The 25,167-nt window shown below is 49.7% G+C and overlaps 8 protein-coding genes across 8 annotated transcripts; 3 read left to right on the top strand and 5 right to left on the bottom strand.

Moving 5' to 3' along the window:
• Positions 1 to 934: 934 nt before the first annotated feature.
• On the bottom strand, positions 935 to 5,754 carry AFUA_5G07902 (TMEM198/TM7SF3 family protein). Its single transcript, XM_077804790.1, has 6 exons — positions 4,453 to 5,754; positions 4,264 to 4,352; positions 4,160 to 4,208; positions 3,722 to 4,109; positions 3,310 to 3,668; positions 935 to 3,249 (listed from the first exon to the last, which is right to left on the bottom strand). The coding sequence occupies exons 1-6, from the start codon at positions 4,726 to 4,728 to the stop codon at positions 1,069 to 1,071; spliced, it is 3,342 nt and encodes a 1,113-aa protein (XP_077660928.1). The 5' UTR covers positions 4,729 to 5,754; the 3' UTR covers positions 935 to 1,068.
• A 315-nt stretch (positions 5,755 to 6,069) lies between these two features.
• On the top strand, positions 6,070 to 7,678 carry AFUA_5G07890 (single-stranded DNA-binding protein). The gene is made up of 3 exons (XM_748754.3): positions 6,070 to 7,090; positions 7,220 to 7,308; positions 7,377 to 7,678. The coding sequence occupies exons 1-3, from the start codon at positions 6,798 to 6,800 to the stop codon at positions 7,442 to 7,444; spliced, it is 450 nt and encodes a 149-aa protein (XP_753847.2). The 5' UTR covers positions 6,070 to 6,797; the 3' UTR covers positions 7,445 to 7,678.
• A 232-nt stretch (positions 7,679 to 7,910) lies between these two features.
• Positions 7,911 to 10,903, bottom strand: preA (pheromone receptor). Its single transcript, XM_077804789.1, has 3 exons — positions 9,037 to 10,903; positions 8,501 to 8,984; positions 7,911 to 8,439 (listed from the first exon to the last, which is right to left on the bottom strand). The coding sequence occupies exons 1-3, from the start codon at positions 9,596 to 9,598 to the stop codon at positions 8,109 to 8,111; spliced, it is 1,377 nt and encodes a 458-aa protein (XP_077660927.1). The 5' UTR covers positions 9,599 to 10,903; the 3' UTR covers positions 7,911 to 8,108.
• A 97-nt stretch (positions 10,904 to 11,000) lies between these two features.
• AFUA_5G07870 (uncharacterized protein) lies at positions 11,001 to 13,066 on the top strand. Its single transcript, XM_748756.2, has 2 exons — positions 11,001 to 11,662; positions 11,724 to 13,066. Exons 1-2 carry the CDS (start codon positions 11,241 to 11,243, stop codon positions 12,751 to 12,753), a joined length of 1,452 nt encoding a protein of 483 aa, XP_753849.1. The 5' UTR covers positions 11,001 to 11,240; the 3' UTR covers positions 12,754 to 13,066.
• Positions 13,067 to 13,190: 124 nt separating this feature from the next.
• Positions 13,191 to 16,997, bottom strand: AFUA_5G07860 (phosphatase family protein). The gene has a single exon (XM_748757.2). The coding sequence runs from the start codon at positions 16,484 to 16,486 to the stop codon at positions 13,301 to 13,303; it is 3,186 nt and encodes a 1,061-aa protein (XP_753850.1). The 5' UTR covers positions 16,487 to 16,997; the 3' UTR covers positions 13,191 to 13,300.
• A 239-nt stretch (positions 16,998 to 17,236) lies between these two features.
• On the top strand, positions 17,237 to 18,196 carry AFUA_5G07850 (Dcp1 family protein; the record flags this gene model as incomplete). Its single annotated transcript, XM_748758.1, has 1 exon — positions 17,237 to 18,196. The coding sequence occupies one exon, from the start codon at positions 17,237 to 17,239 to the stop codon at positions 18,194 to 18,196; it is 960 nt and encodes a 319-aa protein (XP_753851.1).
• Positions 18,197 to 18,563: 367 nt separating this feature from the next.
• AFUA_5G07840 (bifunctional triacylglycerol lipase/ester hydrolase) lies at positions 18,564 to 19,771 on the bottom strand (the record flags this gene model as incomplete). The annotated part of the gene is made up of 4 exons (XM_748759.2): positions 18,564 to 18,625; positions 18,681 to 18,913; positions 18,971 to 19,155; positions 19,202 to 19,771. The coding sequence occupies 4 exons, from the start codon at positions 19,769 to 19,771 to the stop codon at positions 18,564 to 18,566; spliced, it is 1,050 nt and encodes a 349-aa protein (XP_753852.2).
• A 482-nt stretch (positions 19,772 to 20,253) lies between these two features.
• AFUA_5G07830 (SMEK family protein) lies at positions 20,254 to 24,887 on the bottom strand. Its single transcript, XM_748760.3, has 9 exons — positions 24,193 to 24,887; positions 23,966 to 24,062; positions 23,806 to 23,887; positions 23,701 to 23,750; positions 23,289 to 23,615; positions 22,419 to 23,219; positions 22,179 to 22,346; positions 21,688 to 22,118; positions 20,254 to 21,633 (listed from the first exon to the last, which is right to left on the bottom strand). Exons 1-9 carry the CDS (start codon positions 24,304 to 24,306, stop codon positions 21,046 to 21,048), a joined length of 2,658 nt encoding a protein of 885 aa, XP_753853.2. The 5' UTR covers positions 24,307 to 24,887; the 3' UTR covers positions 20,254 to 21,045.
• Positions 24,888 to 25,167: the final 280 nt, after the last annotated feature.

The raw sequence follows: 25,167 nt of genomic DNA, 5'->3' as shown, positions 1-25,167 counted from the left end.
ACGTTTCAATGGTTTGGAGTCATGGAAGCAGGTCTCCGTCTCAATAGAAGAGGCTTCCCAACAAGGCTGCACAGACAGACAGGAAAAAGAAGGGAAAAGAAGAGAGGAAAGAAAGATAAAGAAGTGGACATGTAAAGACGCGATAATAGCTAGATATAGGTGCAAATTAAGAGCAAAGGTGGATTGTCAATAATGACCAAGACGATCCAATAGCCCAAGGTAAGGCCCAAGAGTCGCCTCAATTTCCTCTCTCTCATCTTCAAGAAAACTTAGTCTCTCCTGTATAAGGAAAACTTCAAGGGTGTGACGCTACACCAGTACTTTGTACTTCAGGAAACCGACGCTTACGACCTCGTATTATTGGCTATGAATCCTCTGAATTGAAAACAGGGGACGGGGATGGATGTTCCATTACCGGCATCCTGTCATGCAGTTCATACCTGTCAAACGTAGCAGGGTTGGAATAGGAGCCACTTGTCACAGTCTTGCAGGATTTCATACAGTAATCACGTTCGACTCTATCTAGTCTTTCCTATGTGTAGGGCTTAACAAGGGAAAAAAAATTTGATTTGGGAATCGTTATATCAACGATCACGGACTGTCCCCTGCCCTAAGCCCCTGGAATTGCTGCTATAATTGACTGCCGGATAGCTCGGCCAGATCGATTATTCCTTGCCTAACTATGCCATAAGTACCCAAGGATTCAGTGCAAATTAATCTAAAAAAAACAGCTCAGTGGATCAAACTTTCTATAGTGCGGCGTCAGATCGTCCAGGATGCACTAGGCTATTCGAACACAATGGGTCTTTCCTGCGTAACTATCCCTTAGCTCATTTGTAGAACTGGTTTAAGCAGATGCTTTCCAAGGAGCATTGGTCATCAGGACCGTTGTCTTGAAACTAAACATTATCTATCTATCGCAGACATCAAAGTTGCTCCCCGTAAAACAAGTGTAAAGCTGAAACATTAGGTCTGGACCGCGCCTCTGTGCGGAATAACCAAGGGCATAACTTTACCCCGGAGGATCCGGGATCATCTCTATCGGTCTATCTGTGTATAAGTGCTGCGTTACCGCCCATTCATGCTTTGATTCGCCCTGGCTTGCATGCGTCGCATGGCTTCCCGATGCAGGTTACTCATATCTCCACGCTGCATCCCCGCGGCTATTGCCCTGTCGAGATTGACTTGCAGGGAGGAGGTATTCCGCCCCGGTGCTCCAAAAGCAAATGAATTCTGAGGGCCAAAGCCAGTCACACCGATTGGTAGATCCTGTTTCGCCAAGGGATTGCGTTTGTCATTCAAGTTTTCCCGAATAGATTCTCTCCACGCGGCCATGACCGCTTGAGCATTTCCGGACTTCGAGACGCTGGTTTGGCTCCATTTTGGCGCTGAGACTGACATGCTTGTATGCGGGCTTTGGACTTTTTGTTGATGCAGTATTGCACGACGACGAGAGAGAGGGACGTCATCCCCTGATTCCGGAAATGAAGTCATCGGGGAATTTGGAGCTGAAGCCCCTAATGTAACGGACTGGCTAGGGCTCGACTGCCTTGGGCTCTTCCGCGACGCCCACGGATCGAGGCTGAGACAAGTAGACGAAACCCGACTTCGCACCATATCCTCTCGTACTGCCAGGAGCGGGGGTGGCCCTTTCCACCTCGGTTTGCTGAGCTCAAGTTCGCCTTGAGATTGTCCAGTCGGTATAGGCGGGCTGGATGTACCTAGAGAAGCATTATGCCCAATGCCGTAGAGCACCGTGCTCTGGAAAGGGCTGGTGGACGATAGAACGATTGCGGAAGATTCTTCTGAAGGCCTGTCCACTGGTTGAGCTTCTCCAACTCTTTGTGGACTGGTAGACGATGTGGTCCGCAACCTATAGTCAGTAGATATTTGCTGACAGTCGGTTGGGCTGTGGTGTTCTTTTCCGGTGCTGACACGCAAATCGGCAGTAGGTGGTGGCTGCACAGTGAGAGGTGTTTGCAACAGCTCCTCGACGTTGACAGGAGCAGGAGCCTCTTCTTCAACGCGGCTCTCTGCTCCTTCCTTCGTGATAAACACGATAGGTTCTGGCTCGGGAATTTCTGCATCACAGAGATGCTTGGCCCATTCATTCGTGCGATAGGTCTGGACTACTCTCGATGTCCGCTCCGGAAGATGTTTCACATTTTTGGTGTCCAACTTGGGCTTTTCCTTTTTTCTTCCACTCTTTCCTTTGGAAGGCGCCGGCGAGGGTCGCTGCTGCTCGGATTCAACACCTATGCCTGGCGGCGTTTTCAATGAGGTATGTTCCGCTGGCCCTTGAACATTCTGCTCCTTTGAGCCGCTAGTCGTATTTTCTTTGATTGATTGTCCGTCTTTGCAGTCTTCAGTCTCGGCTGTGGCGCTTGTCTGTAAATCTTTGGAGGCCTCTAAGGACTGTCGTTGTGTTCTCCTAGAGGCCGAAGAGGTCTCTGGATCGGCTCGAGAAGGCAATGGTGGACATACTTCGTCAGCTTGCGTTGTCAACTGTTGGTCCCCTCTATTCGGCCGAGGCTCAGATAATTGCAAACTTCGCCCAATGTCATCACATAGATGTCTTTCATTTTGGCCAATTTCTTGAACCTCTGTGTTCAATTGCTTCTGTAGCTTGCCGTCCGTAGAAGTGTCTCTCACTTGCGCATTGTGCAAGCCTTGTTCCTCTGCGTGAGCATCTGTTCCTTGCACAAGAACCGATTCCTGAATGTCGAGGCATTCTTCTCTACCGTGGGTTCCTTCACCCTTTCCGACTTCCACATTGCTGTTACACCTATCGGAGGGAACAACAGCTTCTTGTACTGCTATTTCAGGCTCTGAGCGAGCCTCGACCTTGTCTCCGCGCGACTCGATTTCAATACCATGACAATCCGAGTTCGACAGTCTATCACTGCTATTATCCACGGCGCTTTCTCCGGACAACGACGACTCGTCATCAATATGCGCGAGGGTTTCCTGTGATGGTGCAGGTCTCAGGCTGCTCTGTATAGACATTCTCTTCCGGGTTGTTATTCCGGAGAAGCGCTTCGAGCGTACCGTCGCGGTGTCCGAGCCAGCCATGGCAGTCACATCCGATTCCTTGTCATCCATCAGGCTCGCAGCGCCCGCGCCGTCAAAGACCCTGAATGGCATTGGATGTGCGCCGTCAGCTGTCTTCTCAGTTGCATCTCCATGCCTTTCAATCTCAGTATTTCCCGTAGCCCGAGTCACATCTGAGAACGAAGCCCCACTGCCCTCCTGTTTCCTACAGTCAGAGCAGCGATAAGAGACCTGGGATGAGCTCGAAATGCTGCTGACCTCTGCCCCGTCACGTTTTTCGAGATCCTCCTTGTCAGCAGCACATTGAGTGCCATCTCCAAGCTCGGGCATGAGCTTTGCTTCTGCATCCGCGTATTGAGCTTCCCATGCTTGTCTTTCTCGCATGTTATTCTCTTCGAGCCTGCGGGCCACTTCAGTTTCGGCCTCTTCTTTCCTTTTCTCTTCCTCTTTCTTGACTGCTTCCTCCTTGCGTCGCTTGTCTCTGATCACTTTCCACAATCTGAGCTGCGATACAACACCTAGGATGGCAACAATCACTGTGACCGCAAGCTCTACGCGGATATTGCGAGTGATGGGGTAGGTTAGAGTGCCCAGCGGGAATACATCTTTGTTAAGTCCTTCACGAAATGTGAGCAAGATTGTGACTGAGAACCGCATACGCCGCACTTACCCCATATATAGAGCCAAAACTCTTTCAGTCCAGCCAGACTGTAGCAGTCAATTCCGAGGGCAACAGCTGAACCTCCAGAAACAGCAGCCGACACTATCAATCCATAAGGACGCGTGTGGCGACTAAAAGACAAGGCGTAAAATGCGGCCGAGATCGCCCCGATGAATCCACCTTTGGCATTTGTGTCCGTGAGAAGTCCCCCCGGCCTCAGGCAAAGAAGCCACATGCTCACACAGAACCCTCCCAGAAGGCATCCAAGCCCTTCGGTCAATTCCTTGAACACAATGGAAAACGCTCCAAAGGTCATTCCTGTGAAGAAAATTGCCACGAGATATGCTCCTTGTACCGCCACGCGCACAGGAGGGTTCATCACATATACAATCAAGACCTAACTCGTCAGTGTATACTACGACTATGGTTGTCATGCGACAGGCTCACCGTGACTCCTAGGCTCGTAAGAAAGGCAGCCGATAAGAAAACTTGAACCCTGGGTCAAGTATGTTAACTCAAAGGATTCTTTACAGGCGGAATTCTGACGGTACCATAGATTGCGTATTCCAATCAGTGCAAGAATGGCTCCCGTAGCTATAAGGATAGAGCCGCCAACCCCAAACGCTGGAGTCACCTGGGGCTCAAGCGGAAGGACGCCAGGCGCAGGCGTGGCTATTCCATTTTTCATGGTTAGCTTTCAGAATGTCTCAACGAGGGAGTATGCACCCACTTCCCGAAACAGTCGATTTGTTGAGCGACAGGATTGTCGTTGATGCCGGAGCGCTGGTGTTTGACGTGGCCGTAGAGTTCACTCCGACTGTCGCATTTACTGCACGCGTCGCTGAAGCGCTTGGAGCTTGATTCCCTGATATCGTCGTAGTTGGCGATTCGTCTCGGGCTTCTAAAGCGCCAAGTGGCTGGATTCCATCGCGACCAACATGCGGTATCGATGCTGCAGAAACGAATAATCTAGATATAATGCAGACAGCCAAGGCAACGAAAGATAGCAATCTCATGTTGACTGTGAGGGTGACTTTGCAATGATCTTAAGCGCAATCAACAGAGAGGCTGGTGACACTGACAAGTACTTCTGAGATTAGTGTCGACAGATCTTTCCTATTGCTCTTCACATACTTTGGCCTGGAAGTCCACCGTGGACAAGGACAGTCAAGACCAACATCAATCGGTGCCAAAGCTGCGCTTTTACTTTGGAAACGAGGGTATCAACGTTCGAACAAGCTGGGAGACAAAAAAGGTTCTAAGTTTTTCCAGACATATATGTACTGATATACATCATACGCGCTTTTTCGGTTTGACCACCCGGAAAGTGAAAAGGAGCATCCTTATGCCTAGGCACTCTGAGAGCTGGGAATAATATTCTGTAGGGATAAACTCCCAGCTGGCACACCGAATTTTGCAAACGAGACGGACGGCAGACTAGACGCATCGAAAAAGCGAGTCGTTCCACTGCTGGCTGGGGTTAAGGAAAAGCAAATAATTGCATCGCAGAGGGCCATGCATAATACTTGTATTCTCCAGGCAAGGATCTACGATCAGTATCTCGCAAAAGCGATGAGAACTAACGATCAGTGAGCCGCCGTGAGCCACGCACCCTTATGAGGCATGACCTTGCCAGCGGTCAAGTAATGGGCTTCTTGCAGGCCGTCATCCCAGGCTTGTGTTGTGTTGCATGATCTGACCTGTGAAAGAAGCTTAAGGTAATCTGCAAGGAAGGTGTCTGGAATTCCCTGACCCTGTCCCTTGGACAATCGAGGGGTCAGCTATAGGTGTATTTATAACGACAATCATTGACTAATTGCTCAAGGGATTCAATGTCAACACGGCCTGCTATCACTACACACGAAAACAGCTGCGGCGTTGATTTCACATTTCAGGCGTTATGACAGGTTGACTTGCACAGTCAAGCGTAGAGTGAGTATCCGGAATCCAATTCCCAACAACAATGCGAATATGACTCGCGCAGCAAACGATATGATGAGCAGTCATATCGGATCTGAAGTTGGATGCAGCACGCATGAAGCCACTAGCAAGTTAAGCTCGAGTGTTTCGCACTGGTCAGTTCATCCTTAGCGAGGACTCAAAACCCATTAGATAACCTTCGCGTCCAGAGTGGGCCTTGCTATTGTCGTCATCTCTATTGATCAGGCGAGCACCATTAGCCTTCATTAGCCTTCATTAGTTTAGGACGGTAGGATGATCGGTTGCATAGAATGACAGGTCTGATCTCTCGGCTTTTCTAGGCGCCGGGATTGCCCTTTGAGAAGTGGGCATCCCGCCGCTTTATCTCTGATCGTCTATTGGAATCGTCTTTAATTTCCGAGTTGTTTTTTGAATGTGCTTAGCCGAGTAGCCATTGTTTCCACCGCAGGGGGTCTGCGACAATGGGTCTCTGAGGTTGAAAATGCCAGACGAATGCAGAGAAATTGAGCTGAATCAAGATTTCCAAGTTCGCAGTAGGATAACAATAGTGGGACGCATGACCGATGCAGAAAGGAGTCCAAAAGGGAGGAAGTTGAAGGGCTAGATGTTCGAATAGCTTGTACTTGGACAATTGTACTTGCACGTACTCCTTTCAAGTTCCCTTTGCGAAAAGGCGCTGGTAATGTCCTACATTTGACATCTTACAATGGGGTTGAAAACCACTATGTTCGGGCTGATTGGGCTACTTCCGCGTTGGATATCCCTTTGGCCCGTCCAAATATACCGGTGGGCATGTATGGGAGAACGCTTGTATATAGCTCTATGGCACAATACTAAGCAGACAAATTCGGACTCTAGTACATTTTTGCTCCATAAGAATCCCAGAGATCAATTGAAATCCAGGAAATTGGCGTAAAAGAAGCAAGTTCTTGCTCAATGTAAATGTTCTCAAGTGATCGTACCACAGGTAGCAACAGACATAAGCACTTTTCAGGTATCACGTGACCATCACCATATCATCACGGAGCCGGAGATTGACCGCTATCACAAGCACCTACAAGTTATCCTTATCCTTTAACGTTCCCTACCTATTTATTACTATCTCTAGCTCAAGCTCAACACATTTTTATCTTTTAAGACCGACATGTCTGCTCTCAGTTCGTCACTTCGCCCCTTCCTGCGCGCCTCTTCAGGTGCAGCTCTCTCCGCACGCTCTTTCAGCACCTCCTCGCCGCGCTCGATCGCACGCATGATCATCACTGGACGTCTCGCTGCCGAGCCCGAGCTGCACACCACCTCAGCTGGTCAGGATATTATCAAGTATGCGGTGGGCACGACCTTCGGCAAAGGGGAGAACCGGCACACCAGCTGGTTCCGCGTCTCGAGCTTCCAGCCAGAGGGTTCGCAGCGGGATTTCCTTCTCAGCCTGCCGAAGGGGTGAGTATTTTCGCCTATCGTGCTTGCGGCTCTATCTGCACTCATTCCGTGTTCCTAACACATACTGGGCTATGGTTGCAGAATTAGAGCTGTTTGAAGTCTGATGCTGATCATTTCTTGTTTTACCAGAACCCTTGTGTACGTTGAGGGCGATGCCACCATGCGTTCGTACGAAGACTCAGATGGCAAGAGACAGCACGCCCTGAACATTGTGCAACGTAAGCCAGCTACCCTGTTCATGCATCTCCATGTGAGAGATACCCATACTAATGCATGCCGTGGCCAGGGACGCTCGAGGTCCTCAAACGCCCGTACAACGCCAACGCTACTGATTCTGAAGCTTCTTCCCATTAATCGGCTTTGGCTTCAAGGACAAGTGGGGATAGAAGAGGAATGATCGGTGGGATAGGCTTTTTGGCCACTGTTTCCTGTTGGGGTAGATCGCTGCTTGTTAAGACACTTGTCTGAGATCTCCGCTTTGTCGGTGAAGCCGACATTTGGCCGCCGCTCCCATTGACTTGCATGTATTGTAGTTGCTGTGCTGTACCAGTATACCCTTAAATGGCTCCACTTTGACCGTCCGCTCTTAAGTTGACTTCTTACCAGCAAGGCGGCGTACGCCACGGAATTTCTCGAGTGTTCCTCCATTGCGGTCGCAAGAGACGAGGATATGACGAGTCCCTATCGTCTAATATTGCCTAATTTTGCTAGAGTTGTGTGTTATTTAATGGAATCGGAAAGGATTACCCTGTATGTAGACATGTGAGCTCTAAGTTCAAGGGTACAGAAAGTTCGGAAAGAGAGACATGTTATGATATACCTGCTCTAGTGAATATGTGACAAAAGGGATGGAATACATTGTCAGTCAGAAGTAGAAGACTTTCCCGTCGAGTGTCCACAACAAATTAATATGAGAACACCGCAAGGACCCATATGAATTATCCATTTGCGAAACCCATGCATGTCACACATGCTATGTTTCGGGTGGCTGTGAATCAGAGGATTTTAGCTGGTGAGCTTACACTTGCAGCTCACTCTCTTGGCTAATCACTTGCTTCACGCGAATAGTATCGGGTCCGACTGGGGCATGTGTGAAGTCACTACTACCACGGCTCTGGCTCGCACCGGCCCAGGCGTTAGTGGATACTGTGGTGGCTGGAACCGAAAAGTTTGGGTCAGAGATCGCTGTTTCCCGGGTTGAAAGGAATGTGCGGCCTAAGAGACACCTTGGTAGCGGAACCCAGTACGATCTTGTTATAGAGGAACTCTCTTGTCTGGGGGCGGGACCCTTTTCAATATCCTCGTGGCTGCAGGTGGTCGTCCCGCTTGTGGCAGAGTCGGTCGTTCTTCTGGCACTGTATTAACATAAAGGATTAATCATTTGTGGAGACGACAGAAGATAGCCCTTACCCAGTTCCAGGCGACTGTTTCCTAGAGGATAGCAATCTCGCACGGCTCGCTGTAAAAGATGCCGAGGTACCTTGCGACAAAGTGCGCAAACCAGAAAGACACTTCCCCAAGCCCAAGAGGCGAAAAGCGGATTGGTACAATCTCAAAGCATCGTGGCAGCATCCAAAAAGGATGAAGAGCGTGCACCCCGCAGCCACAGGAATCCAGCGATCAAAGAAGACTTCACCATGCATTGGAATTTTGAGGATGGTGCTCCATGGCGAGTGTGGCCCATGGAGGCGGCTCCATGAGTATGGATGCCAGGGCAAATTGTACATAAGATTGCGATAGACAACGTAAGCCTGAATGGGAAGAATCGTCCAAAGCATGACGCATGCAAGGAAAAATAGACGCAGGAATCTGGACTTGTTGAGATGGCTGTTGGCGGAGTTGAGTATGTCCCCAAACTGGCTCCGATATTTGTGAAGCCGATAGAGGGTTAGGGCTGTGTGGTCGTCAGTCATGAGCAGAGAAGGACGACGGTGCCATATTCATACCGCAATAGAAAGCAGCCAGAAGGCAGATTATGGGAGGCCAGATGAACGCTAGCATAAGACTCATCCAGCTTTGATCAAAGTTGTTGACGCACCCTGAAATAGTGAGGATCAGGTATCGGCTCCTTTGGTAGAGGATATGTGTACCCATTGCGATCACCGGGATGATCACACAGAATGAGAAATCCATCAGACGGTCACGCCAACGTTGGCCGATGCTGGGGACGAGCATAGCGCTTCTGGTGTCGAGCACAGAGGCCAAGCTTCGGAAGATACAGACCAGAGTCCCCGGTATGCCAACATAGCTCGCTATCATCACCTTGGTCTCGACATCACAAAGACCATGACCATCCCACCATGAATCCACATCGTCCGTGGGCCAAATAAGTGCATTGATAATGTTAAAGGTATTGATGAGAAGAAACCAGCCAATGAGGGCAGTAGCGGGGAAATTACGGTTCTTCCAATGTAGGATGATTGGTGGAATACTGACAACAACAGCAATGGAGGATAGCACCGGGAGGACCACAGCCTGCGGGCTACGTCCTGTTGTAGCTGAGTCCATCGGGTTAAATGTATTTTAGACACCAACAAGCTTTGACTTGGAGATTCTGATGGAGGCGGCAATGTCGTGCACAGATGTTTCTTCAGCGGATCGAGTCGACGGCGAGATTCTTGAGGTCGGAATGGCAGGAGCAATGAGCCAGCACCGCTCAGTTAAAAGTAGAGTAGACCACAAATTACATTTGAGGAGGCACACAGCGGGAGATGCAACCGGAGACAGGAGGAACAGTCGTATGTCTTATTGAGCACGAAGATCCCGAGCGAAGACAGAGTGCAGATTGCGCAAGCCCTCTTACCCCCCCCTCTCTGCTGAGACAGTCATTTCAGAAGATCTTAGCAGGTGGAGACCATGCGAATAGACAGCAATGAGCAGAGAAGTGAAGGAAAAAGCAAATGTGTTTGACGCATATAGGGAGGGGAAGCAAGTAATTCAGTCAATGATTGCATCCATGACGGTGCCGGGGGGGCTTACGTCTGGAGATCCACTGCGACCTGAGGAAAGTCATCACCTGACTATTGAGAAGATCGACTTGAATAAAGGATGGTGAAGACAAAGTCAGAAGAATGGGATTTTCAACCTCTTTCTGAGCTAGTGATGGGTGGAAGAGTCACTGGGACATCACCTGCGGATACTGGAACCATTCCCTTTCTGGGTGTCAATAAGCCCGCTGTTTGCCATCATTGTCAACAGACTCAACACATCCGACTGCTGAAGCACCCTAGTCTGACCTGATTCGGAGGTCTTTTGCCCCTGGGATGCAGCCAGTCGCTGTAAGAATTCGACCTTTGGTTTCACAGAAAGCACACAACGGCATCGTGTGTCGTCGATAAGGAATGTTTGTATGGTGGTCCTGACGAATCAACAGGTGGCTGGATGGCATTACAAGATCACACGCAGCTATCCAGGGATTGGAGAGATGGTACAGAACCTCTCATAGGTCTCTTTTCCTGCTTTTCATTATTAGGAGCGAGGGAACACCTACTCCAGGGGTGCGATATATGAAACTGTCATGACATGCCTAATCCGGCATCTCTGAGACCTAGAAGGAAGGGATAATGGACCACACCGTCAGGGCAGGAAATTCTTCAAAGCTTTGAGATACTTGGACCTCTTTGGACAACATTGGCCTTCGCGTCAAGTTCCGATGACGATCGATTTCGATTTCCGCATGATCGATGATTCTGATTGTAGGTTACATTGTCAAGCAGTTGCAGAATTAGGCTCCCGGGGGCTTTGAGAAATGAAGGAACAAGTTCGAATTCCGCACACCAGCCACTGATGGAAGAGAAGACCTTTCCACGGAAGCTTTGAGCGAATAAGTTCATTGTTCAATAAGTGCTTCAACGAGCATAGTGCTGGAGGGGCTGCAATACCGGTTGTGTTATTGCATTTTCTGGCAGCCCCTTCTGTGGCGCATGTTGCTATTACGTACCTCTGGCGTCCTCTCTCCGCCCGTGGTCTGGTTCAATGCAGCAAACCAAGTCAGGACCAACACCTTTGCAAAAGCGTCCCCGAGTGGCATGAATTTCTATTCCCTTTATCAAACGCTGCCTCCTGGCATGTACCTTGGTATACCATGAGGTACACCTGAGGTTCTATCAATCCCAAGAGACATATTTGCAGCATCTGATCCGCTATCGTCATGTCAGAACAACCCCGGAGATCGGTTTCACCCCAGACTCCTATCGAGAGCGCCAGACCCCACATCCATACAATCGGATCCCTGAACCTCCGCCATCGAGGCCCGACCCGAGCTGCTACTTTTGCAGAGGGCTCATCCAGCACTCAAACTCAACGCCGCAACTCAAGCTTCTCGGATTCAGTATCTGAAGCACGAAATTCGATTCGCTCCTCAACTGATGAGTTATTTTTCCCACGCGTAGTTCAGAAGGGGAACATCGGTTTGCCGAATGAGGAATCGAATTGGCAATCGGCGCCTCTTGGTCTGGCACTGTTGCCTGCTATTGCCGGTATCTTTTCTAAAAATGGGAGTGCAGTCGTAACGGATATTACTCTGCTGATTCTGGCAGCTATCTTCCTCAACTGGTCGGTGAGACTACCATGGTACGAGCTATATGCCTTGATTCTGCGCATTCTACATGTCTCTCCCTAACTGAAGGACCAGGGAATGGTATCGCTCTGCTCAGGCCATGAAACAAGAAGAAATATATTACGATCCCGTCGCTTCAAAACCAGAACACGAAACGGATGATACTGAGGAACCCTATGAAGGCCAAAAGAAAGCCACAGATCGAGAGCGTCGAAGGGAGCAGCAAGTCCCCAGTGCTGCCAATCAGGCCAGTAGGGAGCTTCAAGTTCATGAACTTGTTGCTCTTGCGTCATGCTTCATCTTCCCCATGATCGGGACGTGGCTCCTCCATGCCATCAGATCCAAATTGTCGCGGCCATCCGAAGGATTGGTATCCAATTACAACCTAACCATTTTCCTACTGGCGTCAGAGATTCGGCCATTCGCTCACCTGCTGAAGATGGTGCAGGCGCGCACACTCCATCTTCAGCGCGTTGTCGCTGCAGCTGCCGACGAGGAGGAGAAACTGGACCCGCAAAAGATCAAGGACCTTGCCAGGCGACTTGAGGATCTAGAAGCACACGTCGCTGAAACAACCGCGGCTCAAATGCCGCCCGGATCGTCAAACCACTCACAAGACCAGGAACAACTCCAAAACCTCATCTCGCAGGCAACCGCAGAAATCCGCAAGGGATTCCAGCCGGAGATTGATGCCTTGAATCGCGCGGTTCGGCGCTACGAGAAACGCACGGCCCTCACTTCATTCCAATCTGAGGCAAAATTCCAAGCGCTCGAAACTCAAGTGCACGATGCTATTGCTTTGGCAGCAGCAGCACAACGCTCACGTCGGCCGTTGGGTGCTCTATCGGGATTGTTCAACAGCATTCATGCAATTATCCTACTCCCCATGCAGATCTTCATATCCCTAGCAAGCCTCCCGTTTCAGCTATCAATGCGATGTCTACATTACTGCAAAGATATGCTGCTCTCGAAACCACCACGAAAATTGAGCAAGAGTAAGGTGCCGCGCGATCTCAGAACTTCATCTTCAAAGCAATTCAGAAGGATTCCCCAACAGGACTTGGGCGGTGGTCCAGCACTCAAACCAATTCGGGAGTATCAATAGCAAATGGAAGCGGGGAAGTTTTATCTTTAATATTGGAAAGTATAGCATCATGATACAGGTTTGGCTTCACAGCCATGGGATGTGGCTCAGGCGTTTGTCATTGACTTGTCAATATGAGTCAATACTTTTGTTTCATTTGTCCTTTCCCTTTGTCTTCATCAGCATCTGTGGTCTGCACTTGAGTTCGAGATTCTGAAAATCAATCTGGACAGGCGATGGCGTCCTGCGAAGAGCATTCTCGAGTTACATCTGTCGTGCTATTCCAGGGTTTTAACTTAGGCTACACTTAATCCCAGTGATAAAGCGACAATATGTCTATTAACTCAAAATAATTCTAGCCTTGCGTCTTGCGACGGGCAACCATATGCCACCGCATGATGACTATATAAATCTAACAATGTACTGAAAGAAGACACAAGAGCAGACATAATATACAGAGTACAGGCCGCCCAACTCTATCAGTTAGACGTAAGAACCTCTTGTCCATGACGCGAACCGCGCGTTCGACTTGAATAGGCAAAGAAAAATCTATGTAAGAGATGGGTGGCTACGGAGCACCACCCGATGGACCCATGTTATCAACTCCAGCCGTCTTGAGGAACGGCTCGATGATACTCCGTTTTCTATCCTCCAGGGCTCGCCGCTCCTTATCCTTGCTAGGGACAGTACTCTCAGAAATGAGTGCTGGTGCGAAAATGGAAGCTAAAGTAGTTTCAACTACTTGTCTGCGATGACTGGCGTTGGCTTGAAGGCTCGATAAGCTGGTGGCTGTCAAGACACGCGGTCGGCGTTTGATACTGCCTCCCGAGGCTGCTGTTTCAGCTGCGGTAGGATCAGGAGGCTGTCCACCTTTGGTGGATAAGACACTGTCCCGCTTGTTGTGTTGACGTTGCTGGTTCGATATTTCAGGCAATGCTGCTGCCGTAGACGGCAGCGGGGCGATCTCGTTGGCAATGTGGGCGAGCATAAATGTGACAAACGTGAAGGAGACGCTGTGAGCGGGGGAGTATGCGAGCGTCTCTAGAACCCATGCTTGAGTTTCATCCCAGGACAGGGGAGGTGACTTATTCCGTTCACGCGTGACCATCTGCTGTTCCATTTTCTCCCATACGGAAGCCGTGATTATTCCATCTCTCAGCGAACGGAGAAAGGCCAATAGGGTCTCGCACAGAAGCTCCAATCGATGCAGTGATGTTACCTCAGGAGCGAAGATAGACTTGAAATCTTGATTGGTGTCCAAGGCTTCACGAACTGAAGCCAAGTGCTGAGATCGCTGGTCCTTATCCTTCAAGGTCCACGTCTCTGGGTCAAATGGCCATCCGGCACCCTGGTCCTTTGCCCATGGGGGCAACTCTTCGTCGGAATCATTTTTTGTCATTCCCCACTCAGCAATGGCACGTTCAGACTGTTCTGAAATAGCCTCAGTCAGGCGGAAAAGCTCACGAGGGGCGGATAGGCGGCCAGTTTCAACATGACTACGCTCTTTTTCTGATTTATCCCTTTTCAATAGGCTTCGCGCACCGGCTTCGGGCATCATAGTAAGTTCTTCCACGCTGCGCCCAAAACATGTAGGCAACCACTGCCCATAAGCAGAGATGAAATGATCGCGACCGCCGGTCACGCGAAGGACAAGGATGTCCTCAAGCTTGAGTTGACCATTGTTCAGCAAACGAACATGCTCGATATCTCGAACATGTGCGGTTATATCAATGTTGGCGAGCTCCCCGGGAAACAGAGTACGTTCGTTTGTTTTCCTTTTCTTATCTTCCTCATGGTGAGTGGGTGCTTCAATTTTGTATTCCAGCCATGACGGTGTCTTTTGTTCACTGCCATGATCGGGCCTCTCGAGGCAGAAAGTAGCCGGCACGCCACTTGTATTTGCAGCAGTGAGTGAGCGGGTGATGGGTATATCGAAAGGTACATCACCAAAGTCTACCGCATTCGGATCTGTTGTGGATTTTCTGGGATCCTCTCCCTGTGTATCGACCACGATCGTTAAGCCAGGTCGCGATTCATTCTCAGCTTTGTCTAGCTCCCGTACAACTTCCTGGTGTACCTTGGCTTTCAGATAAGGGTCGACAGCCTCATACTTGATCGTAAAACCGGCAGTCAAAGGCTTGTGGTCCGATGATAGAATACCCTGATGTGACACGTAATATTCGAGCCGACAGCACTCATCCTTGTCAGATTCGGAAGACACCGAATCACTGTCGCTCGACTTGTCCTTATTCGAATCGTACTCGTCCCCACTGTCGGCACCATCGACGTCCGGGTCGTAGTCAAATAATACGCTATCGTCAGCAGCTGCCTTATCCAAGCCTCTTGCTTTCATTTCTTCGTCCCGTTGTCTCGACTTCTCGGCTTCTTGAACTCGTTTTTCATACCTCAGTCTATCGTGGCGTGCCCGGTATAGTATTCGATCGCACCAACTCGGCCCACGATGCTTCTCGCTAGAATCGAACCTGGCCACACTCCCCACATCATACTTGTATGTTGGTAAGAATGTGATGTCGCCTTCTCTCCAACCGTCATGGAAAGCCCTGTTCTTCTTCTGTTGCATACGAAGCTGATCATGGGGCAGTAGAGACGCAATAGTAGTTTGCAGCGAAGATGGGTCCGTATGAGGGTCGATTTCATCGTCCGATAGAGTTGGAAATGATTCTTCCGATTTATGGTCGTGTTCGACACCTACCATTGGTGATGATGGCACTTCCCCTTCGACATGGTGTGACGGCTTATGCCTCTTGTCGTATTCGTTCTCCGTATGCCGAGCGAGCACTTGTCGCACGTCACCTCCGGGAATATCTTCAAGTCTATAGTTCAGGTCACCAAACCAGAAGGCAAAATCTTCTCTCCCAATACTGTCCCCAGGGTCCTCTCTCAGGCCCTTGTCTGGGTCAATGGGGTCAAATTTAGCACGTCCGACAATCTGAGATGCATCCCAATTGCGCCGTTCCAAGCTACTTTTATCCGAGCCAGCGGAAAGATGCGAGTTGACAAACACAAGACAAGTCGTTTCACCGAGCATCAGTCGCGTTGCTACTGCACCTTTATTGCCCATGTAACCCAAAAGTCCCGTACCCACGTTGGCAGAGCTAACCGAAGATATGCTCTCAACAACAGAAGGAGCCGCGTAGATTAAAAGCAGGAGCCCCACTAGCTGAGCCTCCGAAACGAGCTGAAAACCCTCTGGCAGGGCTTTCTCAAGCGCCGCCTTCCATTTGTTCGACGGTCCTGGATCAACGTATGGCCTCAATGCCTCCGCAGCCGACGAAACATCCACAACTTCTTGTAATCCTAGCACGTAGAGGCCTACCTTCTCCGGTTCGTACGGAGGGAGTTTGGGAAATCCCTTGCGTTTCGACTGGCCGCCCTGAGTATCTCGCGAAGCATCGTCCCCCGACCCCCAGTCGGTCCCGTCGGACATATCTCGGGGATCCTGCAGCTTCAGACCAGAGAGCTGTTCGCATATACCCTTCCGTTCCACGAACCATTTTCCAATATCTTCCTCCGTACCTCGGATAGCTGCCACATTCCAAGTGCCGACCTTGACGCGGAGCGTTTGTTCGCGGGTGTACTCCGACTTCCTCGCTTTGACGGCCTTTGGAAGCGCGAACGGGTCATGACGCTCATCGGGATGGCGACTGGAGGAGCTGCTGCCACTGTCGCTTTGATACCCGCCGGGGGTTGAAGAAACGGAAGGTTGCGACGACTGATCGCTGTTTGAACTCATGCTGTGAGGATCGGACCGAGACACGGCCCATTATTCGAAAGAATTATCTGTATATATTTCGTCTGCTCCCCGCGTATGGCTCAAGGGACCAGGAGTCTGTCTCCGAGAGAGGCTCTATTTCCGCAGCGCGAGGCGCAAAGAGAGGTAGGGAAGTAAAAGGGGCGTCGCGTGACGGTCTAAGTCATTGGGACTGAATCTTAAATGCGTCTGGCTATTGATCAGGAACCGGCGAATTGTCCCTGCGTCACGCGATGTCTAGCGGGAATGCGGGGGCCTGAGTGTGGAGGGAGGGAGAGGACGCAGCAGCGGCGATGGGATGGATGGCGGCAGGAGGTCGATATGAATGACGACAGGCGATGGCAAGAAGGCAATCGAAGTGGCCCTTGGATGGCGGAACTATACTTCTGTCCAAAAAAGGATGGGTTTATAACAAACGATAGCAAAATGCGATTTGATGCTGTTTGTCCCAAATACAGGGAGAATATCGTGTCGAATTGACCAGGAATAATTGAAGCGTAGGCGCTCCGCTTGAGCTAGCTGTTCGCGGGGTTGTGCATTCGTTGTCTTTCTCCATCAACGTCACCAAAATTCCGCATCCAACAATACAATCTCCTCGATTAGCCACGTCTACCCCTTCGCAATAGCTTGAAGTGATATATTATATATTCTCGGTCCTCTACACCTCTTTTACGAAGGAGTCAACAGGGGTTAACTCTATGAGTATTCCCCTCCACTACACATATTCTCACAATGACGACCCGCAAACCCCGACGAACGAACAATGGCAGTGGCAACCATCATCGTCCCAATCACAATGGCACGCAACCCTCTGACTATGAGTCCGATTATCCAAACTACTTTTCCGACACGCAACAGCAGCAAGAACAGCACATGCCTCCCCCGCCGTTACGCTCGAACGAGGAGCTGAACCTCTCCGTACTCCGCCGCCATAATCCGTCTGTGAACACGATTCTGTCTCTCGCTCCATACGCAGTGGTTTACTTATTCAACCCGACGTCCCGACAGTGGGAAAAAAGCGGTGTGGAGGGGTCACTGTTTGTCTGTCAACTATCTCAAGGAAGTCTAGGCGAGGAACGATACAGCGTTTTCGTGTTGAACCGACGCGGCCTCAACAACTTCGATATTCTGTTGACGGACGGGGACAATGTGGAGCTTACGGAAGAATATGTCATCATCAAATCTGACTACGACCTGGATACAGACCAAGGCATTTCCAATAATGGTGACTACAGTGGTGCCAAGAAGAATGTAAACCCCGCCGACGTCCGTATCTACGGCCTCTGGATCTACTCCGAGCCACCGCCAAACTCGACGGCAGAAACACGCACAATCAACGCTCACATGATCCGGGAATGCGCCGTACATGCAGGGCAGAGTCTGAAGATTGCCCGTGAGCGACTAGAAGCGACGCGCCAGAACGGCCTTCATGTTGCTACCGCCGCTGCTGAGGCTGGCTCCATGGATGGAATGCACTCGAGTGTTCCTATGGGTCGTCAGATCTCCTTAAAGGACCTTTTTGGCCAACAGAGGGCACAGGATGATGAATGGAGTGTCAAGGCACACAATTTTGGTCAACCGCAATGGCAGCAAACACCAATGGAGATGCCGGCGGCGGAACCTCAACCTCGACAGGATGTTCTAGGGGATTTGTTCAGAAGAGCAGGACTTGCCTACCAGGAAAACTCTTAGGCCTCGTCTCGACAAATCGACCAGAGAGATAGAGTTCGTTTATAGAGATACCCAAATGTCTTTACGGTTCACTTAAATGATACTGTGGCCAAACTGGAATATTTTTTGACGTCTGTTCGTTCCGTCATCCCAGATCTGATGGCATGCAATATTATATGTTATTATTTTGTATGGATACGCACATGCAGCGATTCCTCAAGGTTCGCATGGATCGAAACCATGTGCTGGAAATGATAACCCCTGATAATGCTCCATGCCTGTGTATCAGATCCCAGCAATGCCCGATTGTTAATCACTCGTCTTGGTCTATATCGAGTCACCAAGCCAGACAATCACTCTACGCCTCAAGTTCCCACATTTAACCGTCTCAAGCCGACACTATATCCATAACCATATCGGCCACCTTCTCCGCCATAATATCATTATGCCCTGTAGGACAATTCATCAGTACAAAGCCTACGCACCTAGCCAGAAAACCACTCACTTAAGCAGAACGCGTGCGGAAGTCCAAGCTCACAAACCGACATGGTAGGCCCGCCTTCTACGCGCCCTCGAAGGTCAATAATCTCGTCCCTCGTCCGCTCCGCCACCCAATGGTCATTTCGGCCGAAGTAAAAGAATAAACGAGTCAGCGGCTCACTGGCCGTCGACACACCCCAGACATCATCGCCCCATTTGTCCGAAGTGATGGTCTGCATCTCGTCAGAGGCCATGTGTCTGCGTCCGTTAGAAGCCCCCTTAACACACTAACGTGGCAATGAAATGGGAACGAACAAAGCTTGTCTAACGCCACATTTACTCTTGATAAACGCCGCGGTTGTCTCAACCGCACTATCCGGTGGTGACCCCATAACATTCTTGATCAGACCACGCAGTAGAGCGTCTGGAAGTAACATTGCCAGAACCCGGGCCAAGAAGCCAACGACTAGCGCCAGCTGGGGTATGAAGTACAGCAATCGCTGCCTTGAATCAGTACTGCACCGTAAACCGGGGGAGGAAGCTCACCGTCAACTTCTGCCCAGAGGGCGACTTGGCAATATCCACGACAGTAGGGAAGAGCATGATTCCGCCAACGATATCGAAGTCGGCCTTATCAGCCCCGGTCCTGACTTTAGCATCTGACCTCTCCCGATGCCTCCTCAGAATCTCCATAGCGATATAAGCGCCCACCGAATGCCCAACAAGAATGACCTTCTGCTTCGTCTCCCCGCCCGCAAGGAACTCATCAAGCTTCTCCTGAACATAGCAGATCTGGTCCTCAAGATCAAATAAGCGCTTTCTGACATCTAGATCCTCATGCTGCTCGAGCTCGAAGCCACCCAGACTATGTCCGTAGATCTGAAATTCACACGTATGACTACGACTCTGAATTGTACTCGGCGCGCCGCGCGAACCCAATTTGTCAGCAAGAAGCGACAGGAAGGTATGGTAGTACCCAATTAACCCTGGATTCCCTGAGATCATGAAAATGGTGACATGGTGCGACGACGGTATGGTACCGGGCCTGTTCTTCTGCAGGGAAACGGTGTGCAGAAAGGTGTCGCGCGTGATGCGCGGCTGGGGCGATGTTGACATCTTCCGGGTTGCTAGGCGCTATATTTGCGAAGTGATATATCTGCGAAGCATGAGATGGTTAATTGTGCTATTGGACAGATTGCGGAATGGCCATGTTGGCTTTTTATGATGTAGGTAGGTGGTGTTCTTCCTCGGCTTCACAGGGACGTATCCACTGAACGGTTTGGAATCCCAATCGAGAATGAATTTGCAACGAGCATCCATGACGCCCCAGATAAGATCACGAGTCCATTGATTTAAGTCAAAAACCAAACTAAGCTTCGAAAGGCTCAAATTGAGCCCTTCTTTTAAAAGTGGAGGCCCACTGGGAACAGTGGATTGAACCATTCCGCCTCAGAATCAAATTCTGGGATTCTATAATCACAACTTGGGCTGCATATTGCGAGTCAATTGTAAAGAACTGGCCGGTATCAATGTCTTTGGTCCTACGATACGATGTTACACTGTACTCATTGTCGATTTTGCTTTGGTAAGAAAATGATCTGTACCGAAGAAATATGATCATTATGCAGACAAATATGTGCTGTCAATATTTGCCAGAAAAATAAGCATCAATTTGCGCAATACGTTGTCCAATGCTCATCCTCTAGGATAATCCCTAGTTGTGAAATGAAGCGAGGCGATGGATATAGAGGGGAAGATCTCTACCTTGCCGCTTCACGTTTCAGACATACCCAGACAGGGTCATTGCAGTCCGTTTCATTCAGCCCTATTTCCCCTGCCACTGCCAGTGCGTATAAAGAACCCAAATGTTGAAAAAGCAATCCATCTGGATTTCGACAAAATCCTAAATCGCGCTAATGCAACAGCATTGCAGGTGCTGTTATAGTAATTCCGATTTTCAAGCCCCTTGTTCGCCAGCCGTGGACAAATCAACCAGTACAGCACATATGAATCAAACAACATGTAAAATGCAACACCGTGATATCAAACAAGCAAGCAAAGGGGATATAATAGATCGACTCATATCGAAAAGACCTGATTGGAGAAGAGCTGTGGTATGCAAAGCCAGAAACCATCAAGCAACATCAACGGAAAGTTGATACATAACGTCTAAAAATATCAGAAGTGGAAGATTGTGTAATATGCAATCGGAGCGATACAACAGACCGTCACCGTCAGATATTGGATTCTCGAAAAGTGGAAAGCAGAAAATGATGGTCCCATCATCTGGTATCTCTAAGGTGAGGACTCATTGAAGACACACAAGAGACAATGATTCAAAGCACAAGAGCAGTATCCCCAAACGAGAACAACGGAAAAAGAAGACGTCATCAAGCGTCTTCTTTCACACCGTCAACGCGGTTTTCTTTCTCATTGCTCGTATGACTTGAGGTCGAATCACTCGACTCAGTTTCTGAAGTGGCTCGCTTGACTACGGGACCAAGGTTGATAGCGATCCTTTTAGGCGCCGTGCCACCCAACCCACCTGACGAATTCTGAGTTGTTCCCTTTTCTGCAGTAGAAAGAGATCCGATTGACATGCCTCGCTTTCTCCGTAGGAGACCTGCACTGCCTGAGCTGCTGCTCGTAGAGCTCCTCCTTTTCGGTCCTGAGGTCAGCTTGACCAATTCATCGTCATCCTCCTCTTCACGCCGACGCTTCTCTGATAGGCGTTCCGGAGGAGCCTGTATGCCTAGAGAAATCGGCGTAGTCTGCGTCTCCAACGAGATATCGACCGTCGCATCCTCTTCCTGTGGTGTTTGCTGCGCCTGGAGTTCGTCGGCTTCCGGTTTTGTATCCATCGCATTCTCATCTTCATCATCGTCTGGATAATCAACCAAGGGTTTCACTACTGGCGAAGCTGCGCCGTTTTGCGCATTGACAACCACAGAACCATGCACACGATTCTCTTGCTGCCACTGAGAATTAGAGGTCAGCGCTTGAAAATCTTTAAACTATTGGGCGCATCTTACCTCATCCTCGTCGTCGGATGTGTTGAAGTATTCCTCTTCAGCAGCATCCATCTCCTTGACCCCTTGCCAGCGTTGACCATTCGCCTGTAATTTTCGAGCTTCCTCTTCTTGTGAAAAAAGGGTTGAGTCTGCCTCTGCTCCATAGCCTTGCATCTGCTCGTAGCGCAGGATCAAATTCTGAAAGGTGTCAACATAAGTGATATCCTTGATCTTCTCACGGTATTTTTCAACAATGTGAAGAACAATAGGTTTGATATTCTCTCGTTTGATGAACTCGAAGAGCTCAAGACATGCGGAGTTGAGGAGGTTGTCGCGAGGCATAGTTTCGTAGACAATGTCCAGGATCAGCCCGAAGGTGTTATTGTGCGTCATCAACGCCTGATAGAACGTATCTTGCAGGCTGACCAAGGTGCGGAAGAACTTCAAAGCCGCTGACGGTGCACGACGTTAGGGATCCGAAGAAAAGTCGCAGAATTGGGATATGGACTCACTTAATTTGAGGTGTTTCTGAGGAACTCTAAGTAACTGGGCAATTCGGGGCGCAAGAGCCTCGTTGTGAATGACATTACGGCTTCGATAGAGATGTTGACGGACGAAGAATGTGAGGATATCAACCAAATGTGAATATAGGGATACTTCTTGAAACGTGAGATCATTAACTGCACAGCCGTTGTCCCAATCAGTACCTATCGTTCGAGTATAAATGGCCAATCACTGCACGCAGTACTTACGGTCAGTACGATTCTCAAGCCGTCTGAGGGGAAGAAAAAGTCTTCTAGCGGATTCATCGAAGTGATTCTGCATGAACGCATCAGAGAGAATATTAGGACGAAATTTCGAAAAATATTCGGGACCAGCCCGACCCATAGCATCCTGCAGAGGGATTTGAGGATCCAATAGAACTTTGATCGCATCTGCGAGCTGATTCTTCACACCAAGGTCGGATTCAGCATGCAGGAGATCGATGAGCGTATCGGTAAGGGGTGTTTTCTTTTCGTTGACGGCCTTGAGCATATATCCACGCATCATAATTGGGTCGTGATCAAGCAGCGCCACAAGGAGATCGACTCCTGTAGTGCGCATGGCTGGATTAGGATGTTTGATGGCAAATGCAATGACGGCGAAAAGGCCATGATTGATGAAGTTCGCGAAGAGATTGGCGCGCGCGGGAGCCTGTAAATTCTTCGCAATTCCAGCGCACTGGTGAAGGAACTGCACGGCATCATCCTTGCGCTTCAAATCTGCGTTCCGAGGGTCGAAAACCGAGAAGAGTTCTTTCAAGAAGGGTCCATTCGACTGAATGTGATTCACTATCTCCACCTGATTGAAGAAAATCAGAGAGTTGAGGACAGAAAATGTTGGGTCATCCAGTATTCGAGCCAACACCACATCTTTCAGATACTGTAGGCGCCATGTGTAGCGAATCTTGCGGCGAATGATGGGATCCTTGATGGGGACGACTTCCTTGTAACGGCTCTGATCTGCGAGATATTGTCGATGATTGGCCTTGTGGGTGGGAAATTCGGGATCATCTGGGATGAATTAGTCCTATACATCCTGCGAGCAACGATACCGAGACAGATGGGCCAATTATCACGCACATTCTAATGCCCCGACCACCCCCAGGATAATATCATCGGTGACGACCGTCTCAATAATAGTGTTGTCATTGAGTAGAATAAGCGATTTCATTATGTTGCAAAGTCGATGCAAATCCGGAAGACTCTCCAGATCTTCTGCGACAGTGACTAAAGGTATCAGCTTCGGGATGTACTCGTCTCTAATGACAAATTTAGAGAGCGCGTCGCGACCGCCTTGAGTGATGCTGGCCGCCCTCATGATGTGATCGATGTCCGGAAGATTCCCAAGTTCAGGCGGAGGTAGCATGATTGACTGATAGCTTTCGAGGTCGTCGGACAAGGCATCGTCTAATAACGGACATAATCAGCTCCACCGGTCACACAGGGATCTGCCACAACGACCTGAAAGCAGCGGGGAGGGGTACCAACTAACCTGCTGCTGCCAAGCTGTGTAGGTGTTGTTGGACATTATTCACAAAATTCCTTGGTAACTCGTCAGCGACAAAGCTGAGAGGCGGGCGTCGACGAAACGCCTTACCATATAGCCGCGCAGCCCTCCGCTTCCTGAAAACTCAACGCCATGTCCGTTCCATTAGGCTCTGTCCATACGATAAGGGTCTCTGTTCGGAGCGCACGAGCGTTAGTCTCTCAGTTTTTCGTTCATGGTGCGATACGATTGGACTGCGAAGGAGATTGACCTTGCTGCTTCTGATAGCCATCGTCTTTGGTGATTCTTGTCTCCAGGAGCACCCGGTCGGGCTCATCCTCCGACTGAACGTATATTCGCGGTTCATCCTACGGAATGTAGATGCCATGTCAGTCATGGAAAAATGAAAAATCTTCAGCGTGAGGCCAGGTGCAGCTTTCGCGCCGATAATGGGCGATGCTTTTTGCGCTGACTGGGCGAGCGGCAACGGGGACTTACGTCGAGAATCTGTCCCATACAGAACCCAGTCCCTCGGTCGAACCAGTCATTATCCCTCAGCTCGTAGACCTTAACCCGCTTACGATCGTTGGGTGGTTGTAAGTCCGACGCCATGGTGTGGCAGAAAAGAGAGGTGGCGTCTCTTCAAACCGGAACAACTCAGAAGTACGAGTGTACCGGCGCGAGAACCGCCACAGGAGAGTGGAAGAAAGGGCAGCCGCTGGCTTGTCCAGGGTTGAACGAGGAATGCGCAGGGACGAGCGACAGAAAGGGTATTATTTTTGAGAGGAGAATGAAGATCGGAAACGATATCAACCGGCGACGATAACGATGTTTGATGCTGTGCTGCGGATGATGATGATCCTGAGTTGGGGACAAACCACCTGACGGCCTCGGCAGCGGTCGGCGGGCGCTGGTTTTTCTCCCCTTCTCACTTTGGGTTCGGCGAGCGCGCAAAAGAGCGACAGACACGCGACCGTAGAGATTGGAAATTCTAAGACGAGGTCCTATCTCCTTGTGTCGCGATCTGTAGAATATTCTGCTCAATAGCGGTGGTAGTAAACTGAGGCCATAAGACTGTGGAGCCAGCGAGATTGCTATTCTGAGATACACGATGAACAAGCAGTGCACGATAGGTTGATAAAGCTGGATGAAGCCTTCTGGAATCCTACTTGGTTCGGAGGCGGGAACGCAAGGTACCTAAGGTAGCTAGAAAGATGGGCAGATTAGCAGCTACCTGCCATTTGGGGATCTGCAAGTGAGCGGGCACAGAGAGTTTGGTTGGGATGACGTGCCCTCATTTCAACAACAGGGGTCTTTCTCCTGTCATTTCTTCTAGCAAGGAGGTGTTCTATCATTTCTCTAGGGGCTGAAGATGTCACTAATACTAAAATTAAATCGAAGAATTTAGGTGAACCTGAATACGTATACACACTACCAAGCATTCCATCTAATTGATGCAATTCTTATGTACCA

Source organism: Aspergillus fumigatus, chromosome 5, assembly GCF_000002655.1.
Source record: "Aspergillus fumigatus Af293 chromosome 5, whole genome shotgun sequence".
Taxonomy (NCBI): Eukaryota; Fungi; Ascomycota; class Eurotiomycetes; order Eurotiales; family Aspergillaceae; genus Aspergillus; species Aspergillus fumigatus.
The sequence above is the reverse complement of the archived record's forward strand: the minus strand, read 5'-3'. Positions and strand labels throughout refer to the sequence as shown.

Coding starts and splice junctions, on each gene's coding strand:
- AFUA_5G07860 (XM_748757.2), bottom strand. CDS start 16,486: ATGAGTTCAAACAGCGATCAGTCGTCGCAACCTTCCGTTTCTTCAACC.
- AFUA_5G07870 (XM_748756.2), top strand. CDS start 11,241: ATGTCAGAACAACCCCGGAGATCGGTTTCACCCCAGACTCCTATCGAG. Junction 11,663..11,723: donor TGGTCGGTGAGACTACCATG/GTACGAGCTATA, acceptor CTGAAGGACCAG/GGAATGGTATCGCTCTGCTC.
- preA (XM_077804789.1), bottom strand. CDS start 9,598: ATGGACTCAGCTACAACAGGACGTAGCCCGCAGGCTGTGGTCCTCCCG. Junction 8,985..9,036: donor TCTGGCTGCTTTCTATTGCG/GTATGAATATGG, acceptor ACGACCACACAG/CCCTAACCCTCTATCGGCTT. Junction 8,440..8,500: donor AAACAGTCGCCTGGAACTGG/GTAAGGGCTATC, acceptor ATACAGTGCCAG/AAGAACGACCGACTCTGCCA.
- AFUA_5G07902 (XM_077804790.1), bottom strand. CDS start 4,728: ATGAGATTGCTATCTTTCGTTGCCTTGGCTGTCTGCATTATATCTAGA. Junction 4,110..4,159: donor TTACGAGCCTAGGAGTCACG/GTGAGCCTGTCG, acceptor CTGACGAGTTAG/GTCTTGATTGTATATGTGAT. Junction 3,250..3,309: donor AAAAACGTGACGGGGCAGAG/GTCAGCAGCATT, acceptor TGTAGGAAACAG/GAGGGCAGTGGGGCTTCGTT.
- AFUA_5G07830 (XM_748760.3), bottom strand. CDS start 24,306: ATGGCGTCGGACTTACAACCACCCAACGATCGTAAGCGGGTTAAGGTC. Junction 24,063..24,192: donor GTATGGGACAGATTCTCGAC/GTAAGTCCCCGT, acceptor TACATTCCGTAG/GATGAACCGCGAATATACGT. Junction 22,119..22,178: donor TCAGAAACACCTCAAATTAA/GTGAGTCCATAT, acceptor GTGCACCGTCAG/CGGCTTTGAAGTTCTTCCGC.
- AFUA_5G07890 (XM_748754.3), top strand. CDS start 6,798: ATGTCTGCTCTCAGTTCGTCACTTCGCCCCTTCCTGCGCGCCTCTTCA. Junction 7,091..7,219: donor CTTCTCAGCCTGCCGAAGGG/GTGAGTATTTTC, acceptor TTGTTTTACCAG/AACCCTTGTGTACGTTGAGG. Junction 7,309..7,376: donor CGCCCTGAACATTGTGCAAC/GTAAGCCAGCTA, acceptor TGCCGTGGCCAG/GGACGCTCGAGGTCCTCAAA.